General features: G+C 30.8%; 1 protein-coding gene across 4 annotated transcripts in view; it reads left to right on the top strand.

The window, feature by feature from the left end:
* Fstl5 (follistatin like 5) overlaps positions 1-27,706 on the top strand; it is a 757,510-nt gene that overhangs the window by 507,415 nt on the left and 222,389 nt on the right. For all 4 annotated transcript variants that reach the window (XM_040293119.2, XM_040293117.2, XM_040293120.2 and 1 more), the window contains exon 7: positions 5,988-6,154. In XM_040293119.2, coding sequence (XP_040149053.1) covers positions 5,988-6,154 — 167 coding nt within the window. The remainder of the gene's footprint in view (positions 1-5,987; positions 6,155-27,706) is intronic.

Consider the following 27,706-nt stretch of genomic DNA (forward strand, 5'->3'; position numbering starts at 1 on the left):
TTAATGTTCAACTTCCACATTCATATTAAAGCACTTTTTTTTGCTTTCTTTCCCTCTTGCTTCCTTGAATTTCCATCAAGGACCATTTCCCTTCTGTCTGAAGAATATCCCTCAGAGTTTACTAAGACAAATTTGGAAATGCATTTTCCCTTCCTCTTTTCTTTCTTTCTTCCTTTTTCTTTCAGCTTTTTGAAAAGATATTTATTTTAATTTTGTGTGTATACAATTCCATCACTGGTTTTGTCTTGTGCCATCATGTCTAGTTTATTATCTCACTGTCTTGTTTCTGCTTTTGTTAATGAAATATTTTCTTTCTAATTCTTCTTACTATATAGATAATAGGTATTTTTAATTCCTATTACTTCATTATTTCTCTTTGATTTTCTCTGATTTTACTCTAGGTGTGCATTAGTGTAGTTTTCTATTTGCTTAGCTTGAGATTTGAAAAGCTTCTTTAATATATTGATTGGTGTCTTTTACATTTATGAAAAACTCACAGCTACCATTTACTTTAAATGCTATTTTAATACCATTTTCTCACTTTGGGTTTCCACTGAAACCTATTTTTACTAACTTTCTTTAAAAAAAAAAAAACTTTGTCTTTCTGCTTTTCTTCATGTAAAAATTATTTTAGTCTCTTTATCCAGTTACTATTTTCTTATTTTACTATTAATGGTTTAATAATTAATTTCTCTTATTACACTGTCTGCTTGGTGCTTTTACAAACCTGTAATGTGATTTTTTAAGACCCGAGTTCATTGTCAAAAACCTCTATTCTTTTTTTAAAAAAATAAATATAGTAAGTTTTACAGTTTTATATTTGTGACTGCTGTTTGATTCTGTTTTTGCTTCTCTGATCATGCTGCCTTCTCTCTTTGTGTGCTGTTACAATTGATAATTTGACAGGTATTAGAAATACATTTTTTATAACAATGTTTAGATGTATGTAATGATATTAACTTACTCCACAGTGGAAGGTTGCCTTTTTTATGAGACACCAAGATAAAGGTGGGTTACAAACCATACCATGTTAAAGTCTTAGCAAGAGACAGGTAATCTATTATTTTACATATCTCATATGCCTGGAAGAACATCAAGTCCCATAAAAACACTTAGACATCACACAGCCACCTACTCAGTATGGAAAATTCTCCAAGGAATGTATGATTCCAGGTATAAGCTTACTACAATATAGGCAGGGCAGTTAATTTCTTACCATCTTGTTATTTCTTTCAAGTATTTAAGAATATATTATATATATTTAATCCAATGTTGCCTATTTCCTGTACTTTTAAAATTTCTTTTGTGGATGAGTTTGTCTGAATCATCTAGATCAATGTTACCAACAAAATAAATTTCTCGATTATATTTTAATTGTTTTATTTTAATTTTATAATATATATTATTAGAAAAGCACATAATAGTTTAAGAATACATAATTAGTCTAAATTTTTAGTCATTTAATTATAATAAGCTAGTCTATATCTCAGCCTGTCCAAATTAGGTAAGCATTAACAATTATTTTTGTAGCACCTGTTTCTTGAGTTTCTTAACATTCTTGAATGTCACCAGAATTTCCTAGCTAAAAGAGCATGTAATTGTGTGATAAAAGTTGTCTTATTATGAGAATAATTTATTCCATCAAAGATTTCTAAATGTTATTCTTTTTATAATCTATTTCTGTATTAATATTATATTATTGTCTGCTTTTAATTAACAATGTATTTTACTGGAGTAGAGGAATAAAAAGTACATGTCATATGGAAATATTACTGTTAAATTTTTAATTCATTTCTATAATAGGAATTATAAGCATAATCATGTCAATTAGATATAGGGTTATAGACAAATTATTCAATACAATATTCAACATAACTCCATAGGTAGAAATTTGAAAGTATATAAATATTTAAAATAACATTATTCTTATTATGATAAACTCTGTTATTGTTATTACAATAAATAAATAAATAAAGCTTTACTTTAAAGATATAAATCAAAGTTATAAGTCATTCTTTTTAACTTCAATGTGATTCACTCCTAATATTTTATTATTTTCTATACTATGTTAAAATCACTTTATATCTTCCCCCCAACTTGCTATCACCACATCCATCACCCAGGTGCTATTAAAATTAATTTTCCTCAAGTGGTTCCTCTTCAGAGGTTAAATTGTACTACATAATAGTTGTATTTGGGGGCTTTAATTTCTTCTGAAAGAAACTTCCAATTTTTTGTGACTTTGAAAACAAATTATTAATAGTCCCCTAAGCCAATTTGTGAAGATGAGAATATGTAGAAAAGAAAATAAATTTAGAATAGTCAGGAAACTATTCTGCTTTACTTTTCTTTTTCCTACCTAATCAAAAGCAAAGAGCTGGACTAAAAATGGCATTAATAATCTTTATAACAGGAGATCAGAGGCAACAGCAGAACTCTGACTTCTTCTATTGTTTTTGGTACTGGGCATTGAATTCAAGGTGCAATACTACTGGGTTATATAACAAGTCATTTTAACTTTTTTTTTTTTAAGATAGGGTATTTCATATCTTTGAGGCTAGCCTTGAACTTGAAATCTTCTTGTTTCAGCATTCTGACTTGCTGGGATTTCAGGAGTGTGCCACCATGCCCACTTTCTTTCCTTAAGTTCTTGAGATGGCTTTTAATAAGATACAAAGTTTGTGAGTCATTAAAATATTAAATTATTTCAAAGCATTGAATACCACCTCTTAATTGACTCTGAACATTTTTAACTTTATCAGTGTAACAAATAATACTTAATATCATGTGATACATGATTCTACTTAAAATCAATTTTTATTGGATTACAGCTCAATCCATAGTTATTGATCAATCCATATTATTGCTTCATGTTGTTAATAGACAATTTCTGGATATATTGACCACTTGTATAACTGATGAACTTTACATGTTTTTATAAGCACATCATTTATTATTAAAGCATTTTAATGAACTTTAAAATTAAAAACATTTAACATTTGTAACATTTGTGAGATAAATGTGTATTGGTTACAAACTATCAAAATGACTGGCACCAGGTTTCCTAACACATGCCTTGTAATCCCATCAATTTGAGAGGCTGAGGCAGAAAAAATGGCAAGTTCTAGAGCAGCCTCAGCAACTTAGCACACCCTGTCTCAAAACAAAAAATAAAAAAGACTGGGGATGTCAACCCATGGTGAAGTACCCTGAGTTAAATCCCCAGTACACCCCCACCGCAAAAAAGAACAACAACAACAAAAAAAAAGACTAGGAGTGTTGAGCATGTCAGTCTCAAATTTCTTTTAGGATGTAGCTAAAAGAAATCTATCTGCTAAATTTATTTAAAGCAATGAGCATTTGGTTTAGAGTAGTAGCCAGTGAAAATTACTGGTTTTGTGTATGAAGTTCTATATAATCTAGCATGGAGGTGAAACCTGCAGCATGAAATAGGCAAAAAACAAAAAAGAAGAATTTTCAAAATGGATATAATTAGTCAATAGTGCATATTACCTAGACAAGTTTTAAATAATTTTTTAAATATAGTCTTCCAATTAAAGAAAATTTTTGTATGCATGTTATTATTCCCTCTTTTAGCTATTCTATTATGAATCCTCTAAAAAATACAATTTAGGAAGATCTACCACATAGTGTTATACCAAACTTCAGCCTTTATTTTAAAATATCATATTATCTAATTATCCTTCTGTCATATAACTATAAAAAATAAATTTATTCAAATAGCCAGAAACTTAGTTCCAGATGCAGGAGTTTAATGAAGAGATTCCAGGGTGACTTAGTACCAACTACATTTCTAAATGCTGGAATAGCCTAGGTTATCATGCTGTTTTAAGATCAGTGTTCCCATTATCTCTTACATAATTTAGTGAGGAGCAAGAAGCTGTAATTCAGGAATATAGAAGCAAAATTATTGATAGTTTGTATGTGATGTTTTCCATGATGCTATTACTTTGTGTGCTCTCTGTAAGTTTTTAATTTAAAAAAAAGTAAACAATCTGCAAATTTCAAATGGTTCCTAATTCTAACTAGTCAAATGTATTTCCTTTTTAGTCATTATATGTACTTATTCATGTATCTGTATATATGCATGTGTGTGCAAGTATGTGACTGTGTGTATATGTGTGAGTATAAATATATACATATAACAGAATGCATATATAAGAAAATATTCTCTGTACTGTCCATGAAGCATTAAGATAAAATGGGAATGTGAACATGTTATCACTAATGGAAATTAAAATGTCTTTAATATCATAATTATACAAAGTTCTTATTGACCTTTTTTTCTTACCCATCTGCTATTTTTGCTTTTCTGTGAACTAAAGAACAATTTGGGCCGACCCTCTCTCCAGTAGAATTTTTTAGTTTAATGAATGTTTCTGCCCCCTTCTTTGACAACAGAAAACAGTGATGACATAGATTTGTAAACTGTGAATAAGAGAATATGAGTGGTCATTCCAATTTTGCTTATTTTCATCAGAAAACAATGTGTCAGCCAGTTGGGAAAACTCAGAGGTCATTTAACATTAATACTTACCATGATAATGGGGTGACTGTGGATTTAATGTTTAATCATGGCCTTCTGGTGCAAAAACATGTGCCACTTTTAGCATTGTGACTGGTGATGGTACCAAAAAACAAAGAACATAGAATAGTTATATTCTATAAAATTCACTTGGTTAGCACAGGTCTTTTTCCTCAAAAAAATAAAAATAGGATTAAGAATAAGACAAAAAGAAGGTAGAATGGTAAAAAGGAAAGAGAGTCTTTGTGGAGGATATGGAAATGGTTTCATGTGATCATTTTATTCCCAATTAAAAGACACTAGTTTCTCCACTCAGTTCCCATGAAAAATATTATTAACTATAATGAAAGCACAAAGGACAATTATTCCACCCCTTCATACTGAAATTTAAATAAGAATAATCATTTGCAATATTTCTAACCTGGATAAAGCTGAGCAAAGTCAAAATTCAAGACTAAGTTATTGTGTAGACAAGTTAGAGTCTATGAATGTCAACAAGAAACCAAAGGGCAAGTTTCACATGGATCATAATTAATATTATTCCAGTCCTGATGATTAATTGGCAATTACATAGCTGTTAATTTTCCCACATTGTAAAAACTGTATGAAAACAGAAAAGAAAAACCAAATCAAAAATTTTCAGAATTTCAGGCTTTTTTTTCAGTACACTGTATATTGAACACAGTATGTCCCACATCTGGATATGCACACTAACTCTGAGCTACATCCCCAGCTCAGATCCAAATTCCAAATAATATATTTATATTTCATAATTATTGACAGAAAGATATATTTTGGTAGTTAAAAATACGATATTAACTTTAAAATTTAAGGATCAGGAAGTGACTCTATCAACACTAATGAGGACAGCTGACAGAATTACACTCAATTACTGTTTTGTTGGTGAACTACCATTTTGGTTTTTTTTTTTTTTTTCCCTCTTTCAACTTCCCAAATAAATCTTATTTCTTCACAGTTGATTTATGTTTCCCAGCATACTGAAGCATTGTACCCATTCAGCTCTGCTACTGTTCTCTGAAGCCAGCCAGAAATGATCTCACTTCACCTACAATATAAATCCATCAGTGAATAAACAACATCATTTTTATTTCAATGCCAATGACACACTACATGTTGATTTGGCAGTTAAATAATTTATCTCTCTTTTGGGTGCAATCTGCCAGGCTTATTATAACTCTACTTCTGATATTCATTTCATGTTTAATAGTTTCTGCCTCATGAGAATGCTTGTCAATCAATTAAATTGAAATGTCATTCTGACCTTTAGTTGGAAGCAGTTTACTCTTTTTTTCATTTTATCACAAGCTTTTTTATCTTTTATTCAAATTAAAAGCCCAAATCACTGGTATTCAGAAACTTTATGCCAATTAATGTTACAAAATTACATGCTCATCAATATACTGATGCTTTATCTTTACAGAGGTGATCCAGTTGAGTCTTCCTGAAGATCAGAAACTAAGCATTACTGCAGCAACTGTGGGACAAAGTGCTGTCCTGAGCTGTGCCATTCAGGGAGCTCTGAGACCCCCCATCATCTGGAAAAGGAACAATATTATTCTAAATAATTTAGATTTGGAAGACATCAATGTGAGTATATAAGTACAAGTGCTTTATTAAGTGTATATGCAGCATGATGCATTCTAGGCGTTGTGATGTCTAGTGAACTTTAATTAGTAGTGGATGTAGAATAGAAGAGAATCATTAGAACATTAGTGTATCCATCCTACTGGCTGGGAGGTATACCACAGATCATTTTTAATTATCCAAATTATTAGTGTGATACATAGATTATATGGCAATGTGTTAGTGAGAAAATACACTAAGAAATCTACATCTAGAAATTCTTTCTATAAATATACTCATGTGAACTCAAGTATGTATGTATAAAATTGTTCATCTTCATGATGTTGTGAGAATAAAAAATTAGAATACCATCCATAGAAAACATGAGGGCATGTATGAATGTGTATATATCGGAGTTATTTTATACCTTTTACATATGCTAATATGAAAATATATTCATGTGTGTTTATGTAAAAAATATATCCTGTTTTATTTTAGGATGCTTCTATTTCATTTTTATATGTATGTAAATGTATCTCTATTTAAATGTATATAATTTAAGTAATACATAATTTAAATATATATAGATTAATTTATAGAAAATTTGTAGAGCCATATTATAAAATGACTCACAGGATGAAATGATTCTAGGGAAGAGGATAAGGTCAAGAATGGTATTCAGACTTACTTCCAAGAGATTTCTTTTTTTTTCTACTTGTATTTCTAATATAGGCCTATATCAATTTTAAAGAAAACAGTGTGTTAAAAATAATACCATGGGCTGGGGTTGTGGTTCAGTGTTAGAGCACTTACCTAGCATGTAGGAGGCACTGGGTTCAATTCTCAGCACTTCAAATTAATAAAGTCCATTGACAACTAAGAAAATATAAAAAAAAATACCATAGTGTGATTACTTATGAATAGTTTCCTGATGCCTATGGTACACATTCTAGAAAGCACCTAAATTTCTGTCTGGCATAAATAGCTTTCAATGAAAGAATTACTTGGTACAAATCTATAATACTCTGATTCAACAATCTGGGATTAGTTCTGGTTTCACTAGGCTGAGAAGCAGCAAAACAATTCATATAAAGTCATCTGGACTATTTTTAAGCAAGGGCAAGACAGTTTCTCAACCAGTGGGTAGAACAAGGAAAAATTTTTTAAAAAAGAAGATGATTCAAAAAACTTTGTACTCTACTATTCTTGTTTAATCATCTCAAAATCATGTTTCTAAGCCAAATATCTGTCTGAATCACTATAATTATTAACAATTAATCTCTGTCCAATGTTATTATGGTGAGTAACAATTTAAAGGTCTTGAAGTTAGAAGAGGGTAAGGACATATTTTACTTCAAATATTTCACAATGTATTAGAAACAAGAAATATTGACCAAAACAAACAAATGTTTTTTTTTTTAACAGAATGGAGGTACATGTTTCTTTATTAAGGTGTACATCCAGGGATATAGATTCTAAACTCCTTTTAACTGGGTATGCCCTCCAGGGTAAGGGAAGAAAAAAAAAAACAGAAACCAACTCTAACCACTTATCTGTTCAAAAAGTGAACATCACCCTAGGTGATAAAGTTAAAAAATTGTGCACTTATAGGGTATCTGTGTAATTGAAGTATGGTGCAATCATTTGACTTATTGATCTTGAAATTTTATGGTATCTGCATATTTTTTGAGCAGTACTCAAAAAGCTATCATTTTCATTTAATTTTGATTGCTTTGTAAAGAACTCAGAAAATAGACTGAAGATACAAACTCAAATTCCTATTTATTTTATTTCTCTTAATGTTCTTGTTTAATGTTTTAGAATATTTCAAAAATCAGGAGTCTTCTCCAATTTTTTTATTATTTTGATAGAAGTTCTCTAATTTACAGAATTTTCCTCAAGGAGGTAATGGAGAATGATGTCTTATTCTCTAAGATATTAGAAACAGTGTGCCTCTCATGCCAATGGAAGCAGTGACATATACAATATCCTTATTTATTTTTTAATATGTATATTAAGTAGAATTCAGTATGTTTTTACTTATGTTTACATTCTAATTCCAAACAATTAAAATAACTTAGATGCATTTTAAAAGCATAAGTACTCCTTATCTTTTAAATCAGCTTACTCCCATTTCCAAATGCAGAAAAAACTGTGAATGAGTATACTTTTAATTCCCCTTCCTTGAATTGCATAAGTAATTTTAATCCCTTAATAGGATTATTCATATCACGTCACATTGTCCAGTTACCTCATTAGCTCTAAAACAGCTCCATGAAGCAGAGAATCATATGCCCATTTACACGGGTGAAGATTTATAGTAAGAGATATACTTAGTTGTTTACTCAAGGTCATTGAGGTAATAAGTAGTAGTAAGGACTGTGGTTTTTACATTGCCTGATTAATTCTAGATCAAGAGTTGTTTAACCACCTCATGAAACTGATCTATTCTGTAGTTTTCTGCTGCCCTTTGAAAAGCATATCTATATAATTCTGGATCCTATAGATTACAAATAGATTTGTCATATTCTATTATGTGTGAGACTAATTGAAATTCAATTGATGTTTGGAGTCTTTCATTTTGCCTGCCTTCATTTTTGCATCCAATGATCAAAAGCATACCACTGAACTACAGGAGCATGTATAACACTGGTTTGCAAGATAGGCTTTAGACTCAGATTTTCTAGTTTGCAATTAATCTTCAGTCACTTAGGAGTGATGTGACCTCAAGCAAGTTGTGTAAACTTTCTGTACCTAAGCTCATGTATCTGTGAAACAAAGATAACAGTAGAACTAACTTATTTTTTTGGTGAGAATTAATGAGATAAAACATTCTAAAGCTTTTAACACTACATAACACACATTGTAAACTTTCAATTAAACTGTGTCTCATTTTTGTCTTCTCTTCCTTCTTCCTCTTCTCTTTTTCTTTCTTCTTTCTTTCTACATATTTCAAGAACACAGGTGTTCTGACCCTGAGTAAAAGAGGAGAAATTTATTCGTAGGGTCCATATAATACTAGGAGAGATTAGAAATTCCTAGGAAATGCTGGATTTAAATTTTTTCCAATCATAATAGCCATTCAAATAGGAGAAAAAAAATTTTGATTTAATGTAATTTTAGGAATTGTGTTATCTTATTTTTTGGTTAGCAATCTTTTATTAATCACAGCTCTAAAAACATGCCATTGTATTCATTCAGCTAAATGAATTCATCTCTATGCATGACCTCAATCCTCTTTCTGCCCAAATTCCTGAAAAAAAAATAATTGGATTTTTTGTTTTTCGGTTCCTTGTTTGCAAGTTATTTTAGTTAGGGAAAATTATTCAAGGGAAATGGGGCAAGCATAGAGACAAAGATATATTTTTAAGACAAATGTGGGAAAAGAAAGTAGAATTGATTGACATTATTAGCAGTCAGGTGTGAAGAAAAGGGAGGAGTTGAAAAATGGCATTGTTTTCGATAGGGTTCCTTACTAAGAAAATTGTCAATAAGTGGTGGGATAGCCTAATTTTTTATTTTGCTGTATTTTCACTTCAGGTAAATTAGTTCAAAAATCTAACACTTATTTTTTATGTCTTGTTTATAATATCTATATTTATTCATCATTCTTTAAGTTATATTATAATCTGGTGTAAATTCAACATTGAAATGAAATTACATCATACCAATGTAATTTGGTACCAATTCTTAGCTATTTAACTAAAACAAATATATCAAATAAACTTAAATTTCAGTTTCTTCACCTGTAATAAGAAAAAAATTTTTATAATATTCAATAATATAAAATAATGTTATTTCACCCATTATTATAAGCAGCTAAATTCAGTTAGGGAAAATTATTCAAGGGAATGACGTTGTTGATTATACGTAATTCCAACTGTCAAGCTCCCATAAAAATACAATGTATTTGCCAGGATTAGTGGCCCATGCCTATAATCCCAGTGGTGTTTAGAAGGCTGAGGCAGGAGGATCACAAGTTTGAAGTCAGACTCAGCAAAAGCGAGACACTAACCAACTCAGTGAGACCCTGTCTCTAAATAAAATCTGGTAATGTGGCTCAGTGGTTGAGGGCCCGTGAGTTCAATCTCTGGTACAAAAAAAAATACAATATATTTGGAAAAGTCTTGTGCAATATATATTATTATGACTTTTAATGACTTTCCAGGTAAAGTTTCTAGGTAAAATACAATTTTATTGGAGAGTTCCATATTTTATGTACACTATAAATTTTTTATTTTAAATATGACATAAAAATAATCCCTGTTTATCTGAACTTCAATTTATATTTGGGTATCTTATAGATTATTTGATAAGAAAATTGTCAGTTGTTGGATAGCCGAATTGGTATTAACATGAAACTCAAATTGTTTTGATTGTTGTATTAAGCCAGTTTTCAACAAATAATGCTTTATCTTATATCAAGTGGATGAAATGAACAGCCAACATATCTTTTGAATTATATCTATAATCTTTGCATATTTCTATTGTTTCCTCTCCTTTCTTTTATTATTTTGTTCTCTACACGTATATAAGCATTGATAGTAGTTTTGTCCATCAATGAACACAAGAAACTAAAAAACAGTGGCTTAAATATATGGGAGTTTTTGGTTTTGTAAAACGTATTGTAAACAACTGGCATGATTGCGCTATAAACATCTGGCACTCAGTCTTCTAAATCCATGGCTTTTATCCTCACAGTCATCTCAGGGTTCAGATTTGCTGCAAGGTTTCTAGCCATCAATCTATATTCCAGGTCCAAAGCAGCACATAAAACAGATGAAAGGAGAAGTCACTTGTCCTTGCTTTTGTAGACTTTTCCTGGAAGTCTCAAAAGTGCTTATAGGTTACAGTAATAACTATAATAATTATACTAGGCAACCTGGTAAATATAATACTCTACCAGGTCATACTGCCCAGCATTCTGTTACAGAGGAGGAACAGGATAATGGACATTTGGTGGCATCAAGAAATCTCTACTTTTATACAGGCCACCTAAGAAAAATATTAAATATTCAATTTCATACATTTTTTGTATTTGTTTATGTTGATAAAATATGATTATGCATCTATCTTCAAATCTCACCAATTCTGAATATAATTTTTTTCCTTTGTTAAATTGAAACAGTCTTCAATTATTGGGGTATGTTTTTTTTTTTTTGAGTTTGTTTGCCTTTCCTTACATGTTATTTTTCTTTTGCATTCTGTCTGGAGGATTTTTCTTTTGATCATTCTTTTTTCTTTTATTTTTTTTCTTTTTATTTATTTTTTTTGTATCAATTGAGCTCTTTTATGCTAACCAGGAAAAAATAATGACAGGTTTAGCCAGGTGTAGTGGTGCATGCCTGTAATCCCTGCATCACAAGAGGGTGAGAGAGGAGGATCCGAGTTCAAAACTAGCCTCAGCAAGGGCAAGAAGCTAAGCAACTCAGTGAGACCCTATCACTAAATAAAATACAAAATAGGGCTGGAAATGTGGCTCAGTGGTAGAGTACCCCTGACTTCAATCCCTGCTACCAAAATAATAATAATAATGACAGGTTTTATGAGAATTTATACTATTTCCAAATGAAGTATAAACATAAATTTTATGAAAAATTTGAGGAAAAGAAAAATTTGCAGCTTGCTAATTTGGAGTTGAAATACTGGATTCACATACAGATTTCAAGATCTTAGTTTCTATCTTCCATTGCATAACTTTTAAGAGTTTGAATTATATCAAATTTTTTCTCTGGTTGTCTATATTGGGTTGTACAGTTGCCATTATAAATAGCTAACAGGGTCTCTACAATTTGCAATAGAAATTTTGTTTATGTATATGTGGCTCAGTAGCTTATATATAAACTCAGCGTCTTCCTAAATTGCAGAGGCTGGCTTTAAACTTGTGATCCTCCTACCTAAACCTCATAAACTGCTGGAATTACAGGTGTATACCAGAGTGCCCAGCTGTAGCTAATATTTTGATTAACTCTCATTGGCCTGATTTCTCTGTTCCCCTCATGGTTTTTCACAAATCATGGCAAATTTACAGCATTGCCAGAATATCATCTTTTAACTCTTTTTTTTTCCATGTAATATGTTGTCATGTTCACATAGAGGAGTCAATTAGCATATGAAAAAAATATGTAATATGAGAGAATTGTGGTCCTTAATCTCCAAGAAATAATAACTTAATAAACTATGGCAGATGGATTATAGTGTAACCAATCAAATATAATCATATGGCCCTTCAGTTGTATCAGTAGTTACTATATACACCTCAGGAATAACCCTAGCAATTTTTTTTTACTCAAAGTGTGAATTTAATAGGGTGAAATGAGGGAAGCCAATTGATAGGGAAGACTTAGGGTTGTAGGTGTTTTAATGGAAGTTGGGCTTCATCTGAACTGGCTTCCTGAATAGAGATGTGGTGTGTAGAGTAAGGGATATATCAGTCCTACCCATCTCCGAACTACACTAGCTAGAATTTGAGGTCTGATCTGGGCCATTTGTGTCAACAGGGAATATTCAAACTGTAATAAGTCCCAATGATTATCATGGTCATGGTCCAGGATGATCCTGAAACGAGGCCAACCAAGGCTCAGAAACAGTTGCCTTAAAAGAAATATTGGCGGGGACATGGTAGCCATCTTTAAACACTTGAAAGGGAAAACTTTTCAAGTGTTTAAAAGAATTATTTATTTTTTAATTCTTAATGCATTATAGTTATACATAATAGTGGGGCTCATTTTTACATATGTGTAAATTCATGTAACAGTTTTCTCAACATCAATCCCCAGTAGCTTTTCCTCTTCTCCATCCTTCTGACCCTCTTCCTCTACTCTTTAGCCCTCAATTTATTTTTCAATTGATGCATTGTATTTATATATAAAATTAAAATATATTATAGTATTTTATACATACAGCTAACATAATTTGGTCTACTTTGTTCCCCAGTTCGTACCCTTTTTCTCTCCACCTCCATCTTCCTTGGTTCCTGCTTGATTCTGTTTGTTTCAGGGTCCCCTTTTTGTATTCCCTTTTCCTATCTTCCTTCTGCATATGAGGAAAACATTTGCTCCTTGACATGCTGAGTCTTCTTATATCACTTGTATGATGCTCTATGGTTATATTAATTTACCAGTGAATGACATAATTTCATTCTTCTCTATGGCTGAATAGAACTCCTTTGTGGACATATCTCACATTTTCTTTATCCATTCATCTATTGATGGACACATAAACTAGTTCCATAACTTGGTTATGTGAATGGTGCTTCTATAATTATTGGTGTGTGTGTTTATATACATATATATATATATATATATATATATATATATATATATATACCATTATATTATGCTGAGTTTTGGTACTTTTGTATAAATACCAAGGAGTTGGGTAACTGGGTTACATGATGATTCCATTTCTAGTCTTCTGAGGAATATCCATACTTATTTCCAAAATGTTCATACTAATATGCCATCCCAGTAACAATGTATAACTTTACCTTTTTCCCTATATCCTAACATCAATTATCATTATTTGTATACTTGATAATTACCATTGTGACTGGAATAAGATGAAACCTCAGTGTACTTTTGTTTTCCATCTTCCTGATTGCTAAAGATGTTGAACATTTTTCATATATTTGTTGGCTGTTTGAATTTCTATTTTGGGGAAATGTCTTGTTAGATCTCTTGTCTATTAGTTGAGTAGGTTATTACATTTCTTGGTGTTAATTTTTTAGTTCCTTATATATTCTGCTGTTTCAGTCAGATTTTGCATCACTGTCACCAAAATACCTGGCAAGAAAAACATAGAGAAGTAAAAGTTTATTTGGGGTACATGGTTTCAGGGATCTCAGAATGTAGATGACTGACTCCATACCTCTGGGTCCAAGGTGAAGCAGAACATTATGGCAGAAAAGTATAAAACAGTAAAAACAGCTCAGGACATAGTAACATGAAGCAGGGAGAGGGAAAGCTCTGCTTACCAGGAACAAAATATAAACCCTAAAGGCATGTCCCCAGTGAACTATCTCCTCCAGTTACACCCTACCTGGCAACTGTTAGCACCCAGTTAATCTGTATCAGTGAACTGATCTACTGATTAGGTTAAGGCTCTATAACCAGTTTTTCACTTGTGAAAATTCTTACATCATCTAACACATGAACTTGTGAGGGACACTACAAAATCTCTAATATATCATCTAGCTATTAATTTCTTGTAAGAGGAGTAACTGGAAAAGATTTTCACTCATTCTGTAGGCTCTCTCTGTGTTGAAACTTTTAAATTTAATCCTATCCCGTCTATTGATTTTTTGTTTTATTTCTTGAGTTTTAGGAGTTTTATTGAAGAAGTGATGCTGGTATAAATGTGCTAAAGTTTTGCCCTTCTTGTACCATACCCTAAAACTAACTCAAATTGGATTAACAACTTAAAGATGGACAGTGAAAACTTGTTGAAAATGGGGAAAATATTCTGTGGCTCATTCTTGGTCATGAATTTTTGGATATGACACCAAAAGCACAAGCAATGAAAATAAAAACAGGTTATGGGACTACATCAAACTAAATCAAATTTTTGTATAGCAAATGATACAATAAAGTAGAAGGAAATTTATGGAATGAGAGAAAACATTTGGCACAACAAGTATCTGATAAAGGGATAATATCCAAAATGTAAAAGGAACTCTTAAAATTCAATGACCAAAATAAATAAAATAATAATACTTTGATTAAAAATTATCAGCCATAAAGTATTTCCATTATTACAACTTATTTGATGTGCTCCCACCATATACACTTGCTTTCCAATTAAAGTATTCTGCTGAAGAAAAATCACAGGGAAATAATTAAAAATCAAAATGTACAATTTAAACAAAATCAGAATCAAATTGTAATTGTAAGTGTCTAAAACTAAACTTCCAAAGAACAAACCAAACCAATAAAACCAAACCACCTCCACTACAAAAAAATTAAGAAAACACTCTGGATTCTAGTCCATCATAGCAGGGAAAATCAATACTGGTGAATAATATGTCAAAATATAATAAAATTTTCATTATATAACTGGAATTTTGTCTGGATTTTTAAAACTATTAAGTGGAATATAGAAGATTATACCTACATTTTAAAGGATGGATTCTAGTATATATACTATAATTTCAATTTCTTAGAAAATTTCCAAGTCATATGTAGTTTAGAGGATCTAAATGAAATAATTTAGGTTATAGAGCACTCTAAATATGCTACCTAATTTTAATACTTAAAATAGTGAAAAAAAGTAAATTTCCCTTTTAAGAGTTTGGGTTTTAAAGTTATTACATGTTTATGAATGGAGTATTTTTGTCCTTTGGGCTATTTATTGATAACAGAGCCCAAATTTATGTCATTAATTAAATTAATTTAATTTGCAAGATCTGACTTCATCATTTTAGAAGTCCATAGTGTTCTTTAAAAGATGATTTTTTTTTATTGGTTGTTCACAACATTACAAAGCTCTTGACATATCATATTTCATACATTAGATTCAAGTGGGTTATGAACTCCCATTTTTACCCCAAATACAGATTGCAGAATCATGTTGGTTACACATCCACATTTTTACATAATGCCATAATAGTGACTGTTGTATTCTGCTACCTTTCCTATCCCCTACTATCCCCCCTCCCCTCCCTTCCCCTCCCCTCCCATCTTCTCTCTCTACCCCATCTACTGTAATTCATTTCTCTCCTTGTTTTTTTTTCCCATTCCCCTCACAACCTCTTATATGTAATTTTGTATAACAATGAGGATCTCCTTCCATTTCCATGCAATTTCCCTTTTCTCTTCCTTTCCCTCCCCCCTCATATCTCTGTTTAATGTTATGGGACAATTAGATTTTTTTTTTTTAAAAGAAAGAGTGAGAGGGAGAGAGAGAGAGAATTTTAATATTTATTTTTTAGTTTTTGGCGGACACAACATCTTTGTTTGTATGTGGTGCTGAGGATCGAACCCGGGCCGCACGCATGCCAGGCGAGCGCACTACCACTTGAGCCACATCCCCAGCCCAGGGACAATTAGATTATACCATTGAAACTAGGTATTTGAAAAAAAAAAAGCTATTTACTTCTTTCTTCTCTATACTATTAATAATCTATTTTGTTTTCTTACAAAGTGTACACATTAATGTTTGAAATAGAATACATCATTCACATGTAATTTTTATCACTATTTTTTTTAATATAAGACTACCACATTATTGGCTCTTAAAATTCAAGAGGAGGGACTGGGGCTCTAGCTCAGTGGTAGAGGGCTTGTCTAGCATGTGTGAGGCACTGAGTTTGATTATTAGTATCACATAAAAATAAATAAGTAAAGGTATTTTGAGTTCATCTACAAATAAATAAAAGTATATTGAGTTCATCTGCAACTAAAAATATTTTTTAAAAATTCAAGGGCATTCAGAGACTGTTTATGATTCTAAATCTTCTAAGCCAAATGAAAAAAGGAGCCATGACGTAGATAAAAGAAGTTAAATTTCTAACACAAGTATGAAATACATACATGAATTAAATTATACCTAAATATTTGTTAGGCAGGTTCAATACTAATTGTAAAGTAAGAACAATTAATTTTTTAATGAATATTCTTTCTAAATTACATTTTTTTCTGATATATGAGAACATTGAATATTAAAACTTGCTTATAAGAAAAATCTTAAAATGAGCAATTCAGAATGTATTTTTAAATACCTTTATTCATATTCTTTTGGAACTTATTCTTACAGATAACAACACATACAACTGCAATGTCCAACTCTGATTAGGTGGCAAAAGTTTTCAGTTTGTTGAATACTTGGTAATTTTAAATTTAGTTCCTAAAATTATGAAAAGTCATGTTATTTAAATCTGAGTGAGATATATTAATATGTAAACATTTGTTCAATTTGTAATTTCTTTTTTTTAAATAAGAAACTTGACTACGTATAACTATTCCTAAAATGATAAAGGACTATCTCTTCTAAGTTCTAATATTTTCTATGAATGTACAAAATTTAAAGGATAAATTTATCCCCAAATCTACAACGTTTGCACTAATTCCTAGTCAATGTAGACATTGCAGAAAACTGGGTCCTGCTAGATTTTTCCATCATTTTTTCTCTTAGCTCTAATCTGTCACAAAGCCATGTAAATTGAACTTTTTCCTTATCTTAAATTCATTCTGTTCTCTCATTTCTATTGTAGCTGCCTTAATTTAAGGCCTATCATTTCTCACCTTCAAAATTCATCCTTGCCTATTACAAATGTGCCTTCACTTTGAATCTGCACTTCATATGATAGCCAGACTGATCTTCATCAAATTTACATGTGGCCATTCCACTTCCCTCTTTAAAATCCTTTAAAAGCTTTTTTTAGGTTTCAGAAAGGAAAATGAGATTCTTTAGCTTATTTCAGAAAGCATATTTTTCTATTGATTCTTCCTAATATAACACTAAAACACTAGCAATTTTCTGATTGTGTTGTTTTATTGCTACGATTCTTGAATACATTCTCCTCTTCACTAGAAAAGCTTCTCTGGTTTCCCTGATCTATCTAAATCTAGTGTGTTTTTCAAAGATAAATAAATAAACACTATGCCTGAAAGTTTTTTAAATTCTCTGTCCATTAACAATAGTACTTGCTAAAATCTTAATAAAACTCTTATTATTCTTGTCTTTTTTTGCTGGACTAGAAACTGAACACCAAAATATTTGCTAGTTCAAACATTATGTTATGATGTTCATAGTATAATGGCATTACATAGGCATGTAATAAATTTTAAATGTGTAAATTATAAATAACTTAGTGATATTTCTCATATTTTCAATTATGCATTGTTCAATTTTTGTTGGATTTTTTATATTTAAAATCTTTCTTAAAGATTTATTCTTATTATTATTACTATTTTACTGTAGCTACATGTAGTATTATCAATCAACCTGTTTATTGGCAATAAATCATTTAAGCCTAGGACAACTCAACAATATCTAGATTTAATTTATTTATTTAATAACAGTTTTCATTAAGCATATTGACTTTTTACTACTATTGGGCAAGAAAAAGATGAGAAACATATTTGAACATTGTTTAATCTTCATATATATATATATATATATATATATATATATATATATATAACAAATAGTAATTTAACCACTACATTTTTCTAGGCTCTTTACTAAACAAGCTGAAGTTATGTCTGTAAGAGACATCATTTTCATTTTTAAACTCTCATTAATAGAAAAAGTCAAGAAAAGAAAGGAAAAGAAAATGCATTATATTTGAAGTACAATACAAATGGTTACATATATACTGAACCATTAATAGAAAAAGAAAGTCAAGTTTTCATTTTGAAGGTCATAGACCACTTCTAAAAGTACACAAGTCCAGCAGCTTCCATGATAGGCAGGTGATGGTATGGTAGACAGGTGTCCCTGGGAAAGCAGGCCACAGGTTTTGAGAGAGCATAGTATACTGAATGAACTTCCAGGCCCTAGTTATGTCTAAGAATAAGCAAAGAAACTGAATTTTTAAAAAGGGCTTGAATTTGAGAAATAAAAGCAAAACTTGTATTTGATTATTAAGCTATGCATTTACCATTATAACATATACCAAAACAATAGCATGAAATGCCTACACAATATTTTTTCAAATATTGCAACTTTCCATTTTAAAATGTATTAACTCATTAGTTTATCAGAACAAGATATGTTAAGCTAATATATTGATACTCTTACATAAGTTGATGTTTGTATTTTTCTACTTGTTTTTATTGTAATAAATGCACACAATGTAAAATTCACCATATTAAACATTTTAAGTATATTAAATATGTACATAATGTTGTGCACCCATCCACAAAATACAACTCTATAACAAAACAATTTTATAACTAAAACTCTATATCCATTACATAATAACTGCCCCTTCCTCCTTCCACCCATTCACTTGCAGCCACCATTCAAATTTCTATATGTATGACTTTGACTACTCTAAGCACCTCATATAAGTAAATCATTTAGTATTTATCTTTTGTGTCTAAGTCTATTTTGCTTATCTCACTGTCTTCAAGATTCATCTCTGTTTTAGAATATATATATGCACTTAACTACTGTATCTTCTTGCAATACTATCTTTTATTGATATGTAATATCTCTCTTATTGCTTTTAAAAATTAATCTGTTTCATCAGATATTAGCTTAGCCACCGTTGTTCTCTTTTGGTTATAATTTACATGGAATGACTTTTCCCCAAATTCCATTCTCTGTTTGTTTCTAAAGTGAGTCTCTTATAAAAAGAGTATATTTATTATGATTTTATACATAATGTACACCAAAAAGATATACAAATATTATATCTTAGCATATAAAGAGCTCTTACCATCCCTCCTCAAAAAACTACCTGAGATGATAGATATATTAATTGCTTAACTGTGGTAAATATTTTACAATATATACATATATAAAAATCACGAGTTATAATACTTTAATACATACAACTTTTAGTTCTTGGTCTATTATGTCTCAATAAAGTTGGAAAATTAAATGTAATTACTGATAGGAAGGATTTACTTCTGCCATTTTGATATTTGTTTTCTACATGCTTTGAATCTTTTTTTGGTCCATCAATTATTGTATGTTCTATTATGTGTTTAATTGATTTTTTTTTTGGTGGCAAAATGTCTTAGTTTCTTTTATCCCTTTGTATATATTCTTTAGGCATTATCATCCTAAAGTTGTAATAGTCTAATTTGAATGATTACCAGCTAAATTTCAATAACAAAAAAGAAAACTCTGCTCCTTTGACAGCCTTGTTTATTCCTTTTGTTAATGTCATAAAATTACATCTTTATACATTGTGCATTCCCAAATATAAACTAATAATTTATGTGCAGCAGTCTTTCAAATTATATAGAAAATGAAATGTAAAGTTACAAAAAAATTATAATGATACTAACTTCTAGAGTAATAATTGCTTTTTAATGTATTCTCAAGTCATGTAGAAATCAGAGTGGATTTGCAAACCATTGTTACAATAACACTAGTTTTTATAATTACCCTTGCAATTACCTTTACTGAGATCTTTATTTCTTCACATGATTTTGAATTACTAATATCCTCTTATTTCATCATATGGGCTCCCTTGAGCATTTTTTGCAAGGCAGTTGTGCAGATTAAATTTCCTCATATTTTGCTTATTGGGAGATGTCCTAATTTTTCCTTCACTTTTTATAAATGTTTTATCACATGTAGGTTTCCGGATCAATAGGTTTTTTGCATTTTTTAGCACTGTAAGTATATTGGACATATTTTGTATTTTGGCCTTCAACGACTCTGAGAAATCTGCTAATAACCTTTTTATGATCCTTTGTATTTGATAAGCCACTGAGATATCTGCTGATAATCTTTGTTATGATCCTTTATATGTGATGAGCTACTTTATTTACTTATTTTGTTAGCTTTCAAAATTCTGTACATGTCTTTTGAAAATGTATTATAACGTGTAGCTGTGTGTCTCTTTTAACTTATCTTATTTGAAGTTTGTTGTGATCTTCGGATATTTATATTCTTGCCTTTTATCCAATTCAGGGAATGAATTTAAATATTCAAATATTCTCTTTGCCTATTTTTTTCCTCAGATCTTCAGGGATTTCCTCCATGCATATGTTGTTGATCTTAATGGATTCCTATGGATATATCTCAGACTTGGTTAAATTTCATTCAATCTTTCTCTCTCTCTCTCTTTTTTTTTTAATGTTACTCAAATTTGAAAATTACCAACTTCCAATATTCAAATTAACTGTTTTTTCTGCTTTCCTAAATCTTCTTATTAATCTCTCCTGATTTTTAATTTTAGTTACTATATTTCGACCTTCAGAATTTTTTTGGGGGGGGTTCTTTTTAGATTTTCAAACTCTTTATTGATATTTTATATTCCATTTATACATAATTTTCTTGAGGTTTTCCGCATCTTTCTTTACTTCCTTAGCAATCTTTAAAATGCCTGTTTTGAAGTCTTTATTCAGTACACTTGCCATCAGGTCTTTTTCAGAGACAGTTTTTGGTGATATACAATTTCATATAAGTGGACCATACTTTTCTGTTTCTTTTTTATATGTAATATTTTTTGTTGTTATTGAAAACTAGATGTTTGAATCTAATAATGGAAGTCTGGAAGTCAGAGTTTTTTCTTTTCCCTAGAATTACCTTTTTAAAAATTTTTGTTTATTGTTTTGTTTTTATTTGTTGCTATAGACTATCTCTGCCACAAGGATTTGCCTGAGGTATAAACTTAAGATTTTCTTTGGTCTTTCTTGAACTTATTATTTTTTCTGGATACATGCAATAACTTTCCAATTTTGAATTACTACATGTATACCAGCATACTGGTTGTTTTTAAAATTATTTTTCTTTAATGTATTGCTTCAACAGGAGGGGGAAGATAACATGAAAGGTAGAAAGGAAGTGTGCTTGTCCTTTAAGTATAAGGCAGCCTTCACCAATAGCCACTCATCTGCCTGTACTTCTGGCATCTGAAGCCTCAGCCTACAATCACATCACATATCCCCAAATTTGGAGGAAAGGGTCCCTTTTGCCCACCCTGGATCCTTCATGTTGTGTGCAGCTGCTCCTAGATCAAGTGCACAGATATTTTCCAGGAACTAGAAAGATTGATATGTAGTTGCTGCTTTGCTGACACAAAATTGATTTAAATTAACCCCAGTTTATCTCCCAAGCCTTCCAGTGTAAATTTGAAAGTCTCAGTAAAGTTAAAAAAAAAAAAAAAGTAGTTACTTCCAGCAGATTCTGCCTGTGCAATAGTCATCTAGGTGAGGAGAGAGAATTCTGGTGATACGATACCATATTCTCAGAATCCTAAATTGATTTTTAACTATGTATTTTCAATAACAACTTGTTTTTATAGCTTATCTTTGTCTAACTGAAGAAATCATTTATGTGTCTCACATTGTAATTTAAACAAGTTATGCATCTATAAAGTTTTAAGCAACTTTTTAGTTGCTTTCTACTCTCCATGGCCCAGGAGAATACAAAGCAGTATTCCAAAGATATATAACTTAAGCAATGTGACTTGGCAACTCCCTAAAAGGTCCATAACATTCATTTTACAGAAGACTTTCCAGTGTTCTCTAATTGCAATTAACCTTTTTCCTCACCTTTTAAATAATGTAGAGTTTGTGAGGATGTATCTGCTCCAAGTTTATTTTCCAAAAAATAAGGGGAAGACTATAAAGGTACAATTGCTTTACAGCCACCAAACCCGGTTGTATGATTAAAATAATCTTATTTGACTTAAGACACAATAATGATGAATAATACAGAAGACAATAAATAACTTTGTTGGGAACTGAATTCTTATTTTTCTTATCTTGCTCCTTTGTGCAAGAGGAAAAAGTTTGACTCAAAATGAAGAAACCATATCATGGTTATTTCTATCCGCCAATCATATCCACATGCACTTTAAACATTATACTTCTCATTTTTAAATATTTTAGAGAGAAAAATTTAAAATTGTGAGAGGTGACTAATCAAATGACAAATGAAGTAATAAACTGTCATCCCATTTTACTGTTCCTTCAAAGATTTTTATTTGTCTGTTTAATTAACAGTGATTTGGCAGAGGATAGAAACTTGTAACATTGTTTTTTCCTAACTAAATTTGCTTTTAAATTTAGACAAGGTAATAAAAGCACAATTTGTGGAGGGAACTTTTTGTTTTCTTTTGCTTACTCAAAAAACTTTCTGATGCAGAGATGTGAAACCAAAATTACATTAGTGAAGTTGGAATTTGCCTTAAAATAATGTCTTTACTCCTGAGAATGAATTGTATTTTGGGCACATATATCTAGTCAACATCTCAAATTTATATTTTTACTGAAACTATCACAATTCATGAGCTTCTTTCAACAGAGAAGAACATTATGATCGTATTACAATTTTGTTCTAAAAAATATTGTTAGCTCTTGTGCATAAGGAAAACATCCACCTATTTCTTAATTTATTCACTTTTATTCTACCATGGGATAGTTAAGTCTAATAAGTTAACTTAAATGTACTTCTTTAATAACTCTATGTGTGAATGTTTACAAAGGGTCAACATATGAATGAGTGTGGGAAATTATTTGTATTGTGTGATTTTAGATTTTATAGAGGTAAGATTTATATTAGCTTGTGGTCAGAACAACCTCATCATAAAAAAAAGATACACTCTTCAATGGATCAATATTATGTATAGGAGGTAAATGAAATTTTGTACTGAGAAATAATCTGTGATAAATACAGTTCCAATCACATATTACAAACTTTGGCTCCAGCTTTGTTGAATTATATGTTGTATGTATTTATGGTATTCAACATGATGTTTTGGTAAACATATGTATTGTAAAATGATTATTATAATCAAGGTAATTAACATGTCCGTCACCTCACATGGATATGATTGTGTGTGTGTGTGTGTGTGTGTGTGTGTGTGTGTGTGTGAGAGAGAGAGAGAGAGAGAGAGAGAGAGAGATGAAAATACTTAAAGTTTATTCTCTTAGCAAATTTCAAGTACACAACAGAAGGTTATTAAGTATAGTCGCCATTCTATACATTAGATTTCCAGAATTTATTCTGTAAAACAGAGGCTTTGTACCATTTGACCAAGTCTCTTCTTTTCCCTTACTCACCAGCCTCTGATCATCACTGTTCTACTCTTTGTATTTGTAAGGACAGCTTTTCTAGATTCCACATGTGAAATTACAGTGAGTTCTTCTGTGTCACTCAGTATACTCTCCTCCAGGTTCATGTACATTGTCATAAATGACAAGATTTCTTTTTTTAAGACTGAATAATATTTCACTGTGTGTGTATTTAAATACATATATATATATATATATATATATATATCATATTTTCTTTATCCATTTGTGTGTTGATGGACTCTTAGGTTGTGTCTATCTCTTGACTATTGTGATAATGCTGCAATAAACTCAAAAGCACAGATAACTCTTCAAGATACTAAATTCACTTCCTTTGGCTATATACCAAATAAGGAGATTGCTGGATAATTAATTCATGGCCTGTATTAGAGTAATTAAAGGGTTATATTCTGGCTAATGTCTTATGGTGAATGGATTGAGAAAATTTCTCTCCTCATTTTTAGGAAGAAGGTTCTAACATTTGAATATTCTCTGTTGTTATCTTTCCTGTCCAATTGGGATTGTTATTAAAAGAAATAACACTGGGAAATAACAAAAGGATGATACAACTTCACAAGTCATACTGGAAATTATCACAGTCTCCAAAGATAAATACTTTTTTTGTCCATTAACTACTGATTAAGGCTTAGGTTCTGTAAACATTCGTGCAAACCTATATACATGTTGTCCGACACAAATACAAATTTCTGTTTTAAAGAAAATACAACTCAAAAATAATCGTTTTATTGTATTACCAGACAATGCCAATTGTGTTTTTTAAATTAAATTAAATTTTTTTATTTCTATTTCACAGCAGAATGCATCATAATTCTTATTATACATAGAGAACACAATTTTTCATATCTCTGGTTGTATACACAATATATTCACAACAATTCATGTCTTCATGCATATACTTTGGATAATAAAGATCATCACATTGCACCATCATTAATAACCCCATGTCTCCTCCCTTCCCCTTCAACCCCTCTGTCCTATCTAGAGTTCATCTATTCCTCCCATGCTCCAGCTCCCTATCCCACTATAAATCAGCCTCCTTATAGCAAAACATTTGGCATTTGTTTTGGGGGGACTGGTTAACTTCACTTAGCATTATCTTCTCTAACTCCAACCATTTATCTTCAAATGCCATGATTTTATTCTCTTTTATTGCTGAGTAATAGTCCATTGTTTATATATGCCACATTTATTTTTTTATCCATTCATCTACTGAAGGGCATCTAGGTTGGTTCCACAGTTAGCTATTGTGAATTGTGCTGCTATAAACATTGATGTGGTTGTGTCCCTGTAGTATGTTGTTTTTTAGTCCTTTGGGTATAGACCCAGTAGAGGGATAGCAGAGTCAAATGGTGGTTCCATTCCCAATTTTCCACAGAATCTCCATATCACTTTCCATATTGGTTTCACCAATTTGCAGTCCCATCAGCAGTGCCAATGATGTTTTAATTGTTATAAAATTAAACTTTATCAATATTTAAAGTTCTTTACATCTACATTTTCTAGATACTCTAGCATATTTTGGAAAGATGATTTTTGCTTCCTATAATTAAGATGAATAAAAGAGGAAGCTATTGTTTATACAATTCAGTAATAAAATTAAATATTAAAAACAGTTTGGGGTGAGGTTTAAATGTTTCTATTTTAAGACAGCAATAGACCTGAGGGATCCCTACTCTAAAGGAGGTATGTACTCAGGAAGCATCTAAGTTAGAAATATTGCTGTATCATTCCCTAGGCAACAGGATATGGGCCAGGCGTGGCATTTCTTTAAATCACAACCTTCTAATTTATAAGTGATGTAAGATATTCTAGCAACTTGCCTTAAAAACTTGTGAAAAAAATTATATTAAATGGAAACATATAGTTTTAGGCTAACACTAGGTAAATAGTAAAAATTTAATAAAATGTAGTTTTCCTTCCCTCACAGGAACTTTTTTCCGTAGTACTTCCTTTCTCACTTAAATTCCCTTGTTATTTTCCTAATAAAATATTACCATATTTGAATGTTTTATTAGACAAAGAATTGAAAAATCAATTTAAAATAGATTAGGGAAAATTTACATAGACACAATGAATATTTCACAAAAATATGTAACATTCACCTTCAAACAAAAACACAAAAGTTATTGACAAGAAATTGTTCTTTATATCCCAGACTCTTAATGTTACAGAAAATTTGTTTTTCTTGGCCTAAGTTCACAGAGTATAATATACAAAATAAAATTTTAGAAAAGTTAAATGTTTACATTAATAGGATATATGTGCTCAGGTTATTAACTAACAAAAACGCTATTCGCCTTTAAATTATATGACTTTTCAGGAAATTAAAGAAGTAAACATCAAGACCTAAATATATCATTGCCATTATGGTTACTTGGATTCTGTTGTAGTGAGGTTTTTTTTGCTGCTATAACTAAAGGACCCAAACAGCACAACTGTAGAGGAGGAACAGTTTACTTGAGGCTCAGGGTTTCAGAGGTCTCAGTTCATAAGTTGCTGGGTCCATTCCTCAGGGCTCAAGGTGAGGCTGGACATCATAGCAGAAGTGTGGCAGAGGGAAGCAGCTCACATGGTGATCAGAGAGCAGAGAGAGATGTCTCTACTAGCCAGATACAAAATACACACCCAATAGCCACACCCCCAATGAGCTTCTTCCTCCCACCACAACACACCTGCCTCCAGTTACCACTCAGTTAATTCCATAAAGTATCAGCTCACTGATTGGGTTAAGGTTGTGAGCTGATATTTCTCTTTCAAACCTTTTTGCATTGTCTCACGTGTGAGCTCGGGGGGTACAATACATTTAAACATAACAGATCCATCCCCTCTTAAAAAATAATAATTCCCCTGTGCAGTGCCATCATCCAATGAGAACTATTGTTTTACTGAAATTGAAGCTGATCTTGCTACACATTAAAATAAATCTTAAATGAACCAAGTTTAGCACCATTGGGTTTCTACATTAATGGTAACTTTAAACAGGTAGCAGAAGGATAGTGCTTTTATCTGAGTCTGCACCTAAATTAAGATGAAGAAATTTATTACATAATTTTCTTTAATGATCAAATTTATTATGGTATCAGAGTAAATATAAAACTAGTTTTCTCAAATAAATAATAAAAGTGTACTTGAAGCATTAATTTATTGTCTACCCAGAAAGTTTTGGTATATTGTCTGCCAAGGAAACTGTCTAACACATTGAAAAATAGTTACACTATTTAATTAAATAATATCATAGCATAAATGCTAGATTATTATAATGTGTTACATAAATAGCTGATAGAAGACAAATTATAAATTTGTGGATTTAAAGAAAAGGAGAAAGTTCAAATGTTGGCCTTTATGCTTGAGGTATGAAATAATTTTAAAGGATATAAGAAATTTTCAATCATATAGAAATTATTATGAAGGCAGAAATGGACAAATCTTAACCAGGAGACACAGAATATTGTTATAGTGATTCTTGGCACCACTGGGCAATGAAGTTTCCTGAACTTAAAGTTGTACTTCAAAATTCATATTTCATGTGACCAATTATTAACTTGGCTTATAAGGAACTAATTTGATTATATTTTGATGTTTGTTTGTTGTTAAGCACATGTGTTGTTGGAATATTGGGAAGATGCAAAGCATTTTGTGTCAGATCCTGGTTAAGAGATTATGTCTAGCGGACAGATGATGGTCTATTTCTTCTCCAAGTTCATATGAAGCAATGTTCTCTCAATAGATGAAGGAAAAAAATTACAACTCATAAGTATGGGTCCATTACAAGTACTGAAACATTATGTGGCACCTCATTAATATGTACAGTTTTTTTATGTTTTGGTGAATCATTTAAAACATAATTTAAAGA

This window comes from Ictidomys tridecemlineatus, chromosome 9 (genome assembly GCF_052094955.1).
Source record: "Ictidomys tridecemlineatus isolate mIctTri1 chromosome 9, mIctTri1.hap1, whole genome shotgun sequence".
NCBI lineage: Eukaryota > Metazoa > Chordata > Mammalia > Rodentia > Sciuridae > Ictidomys > Ictidomys tridecemlineatus.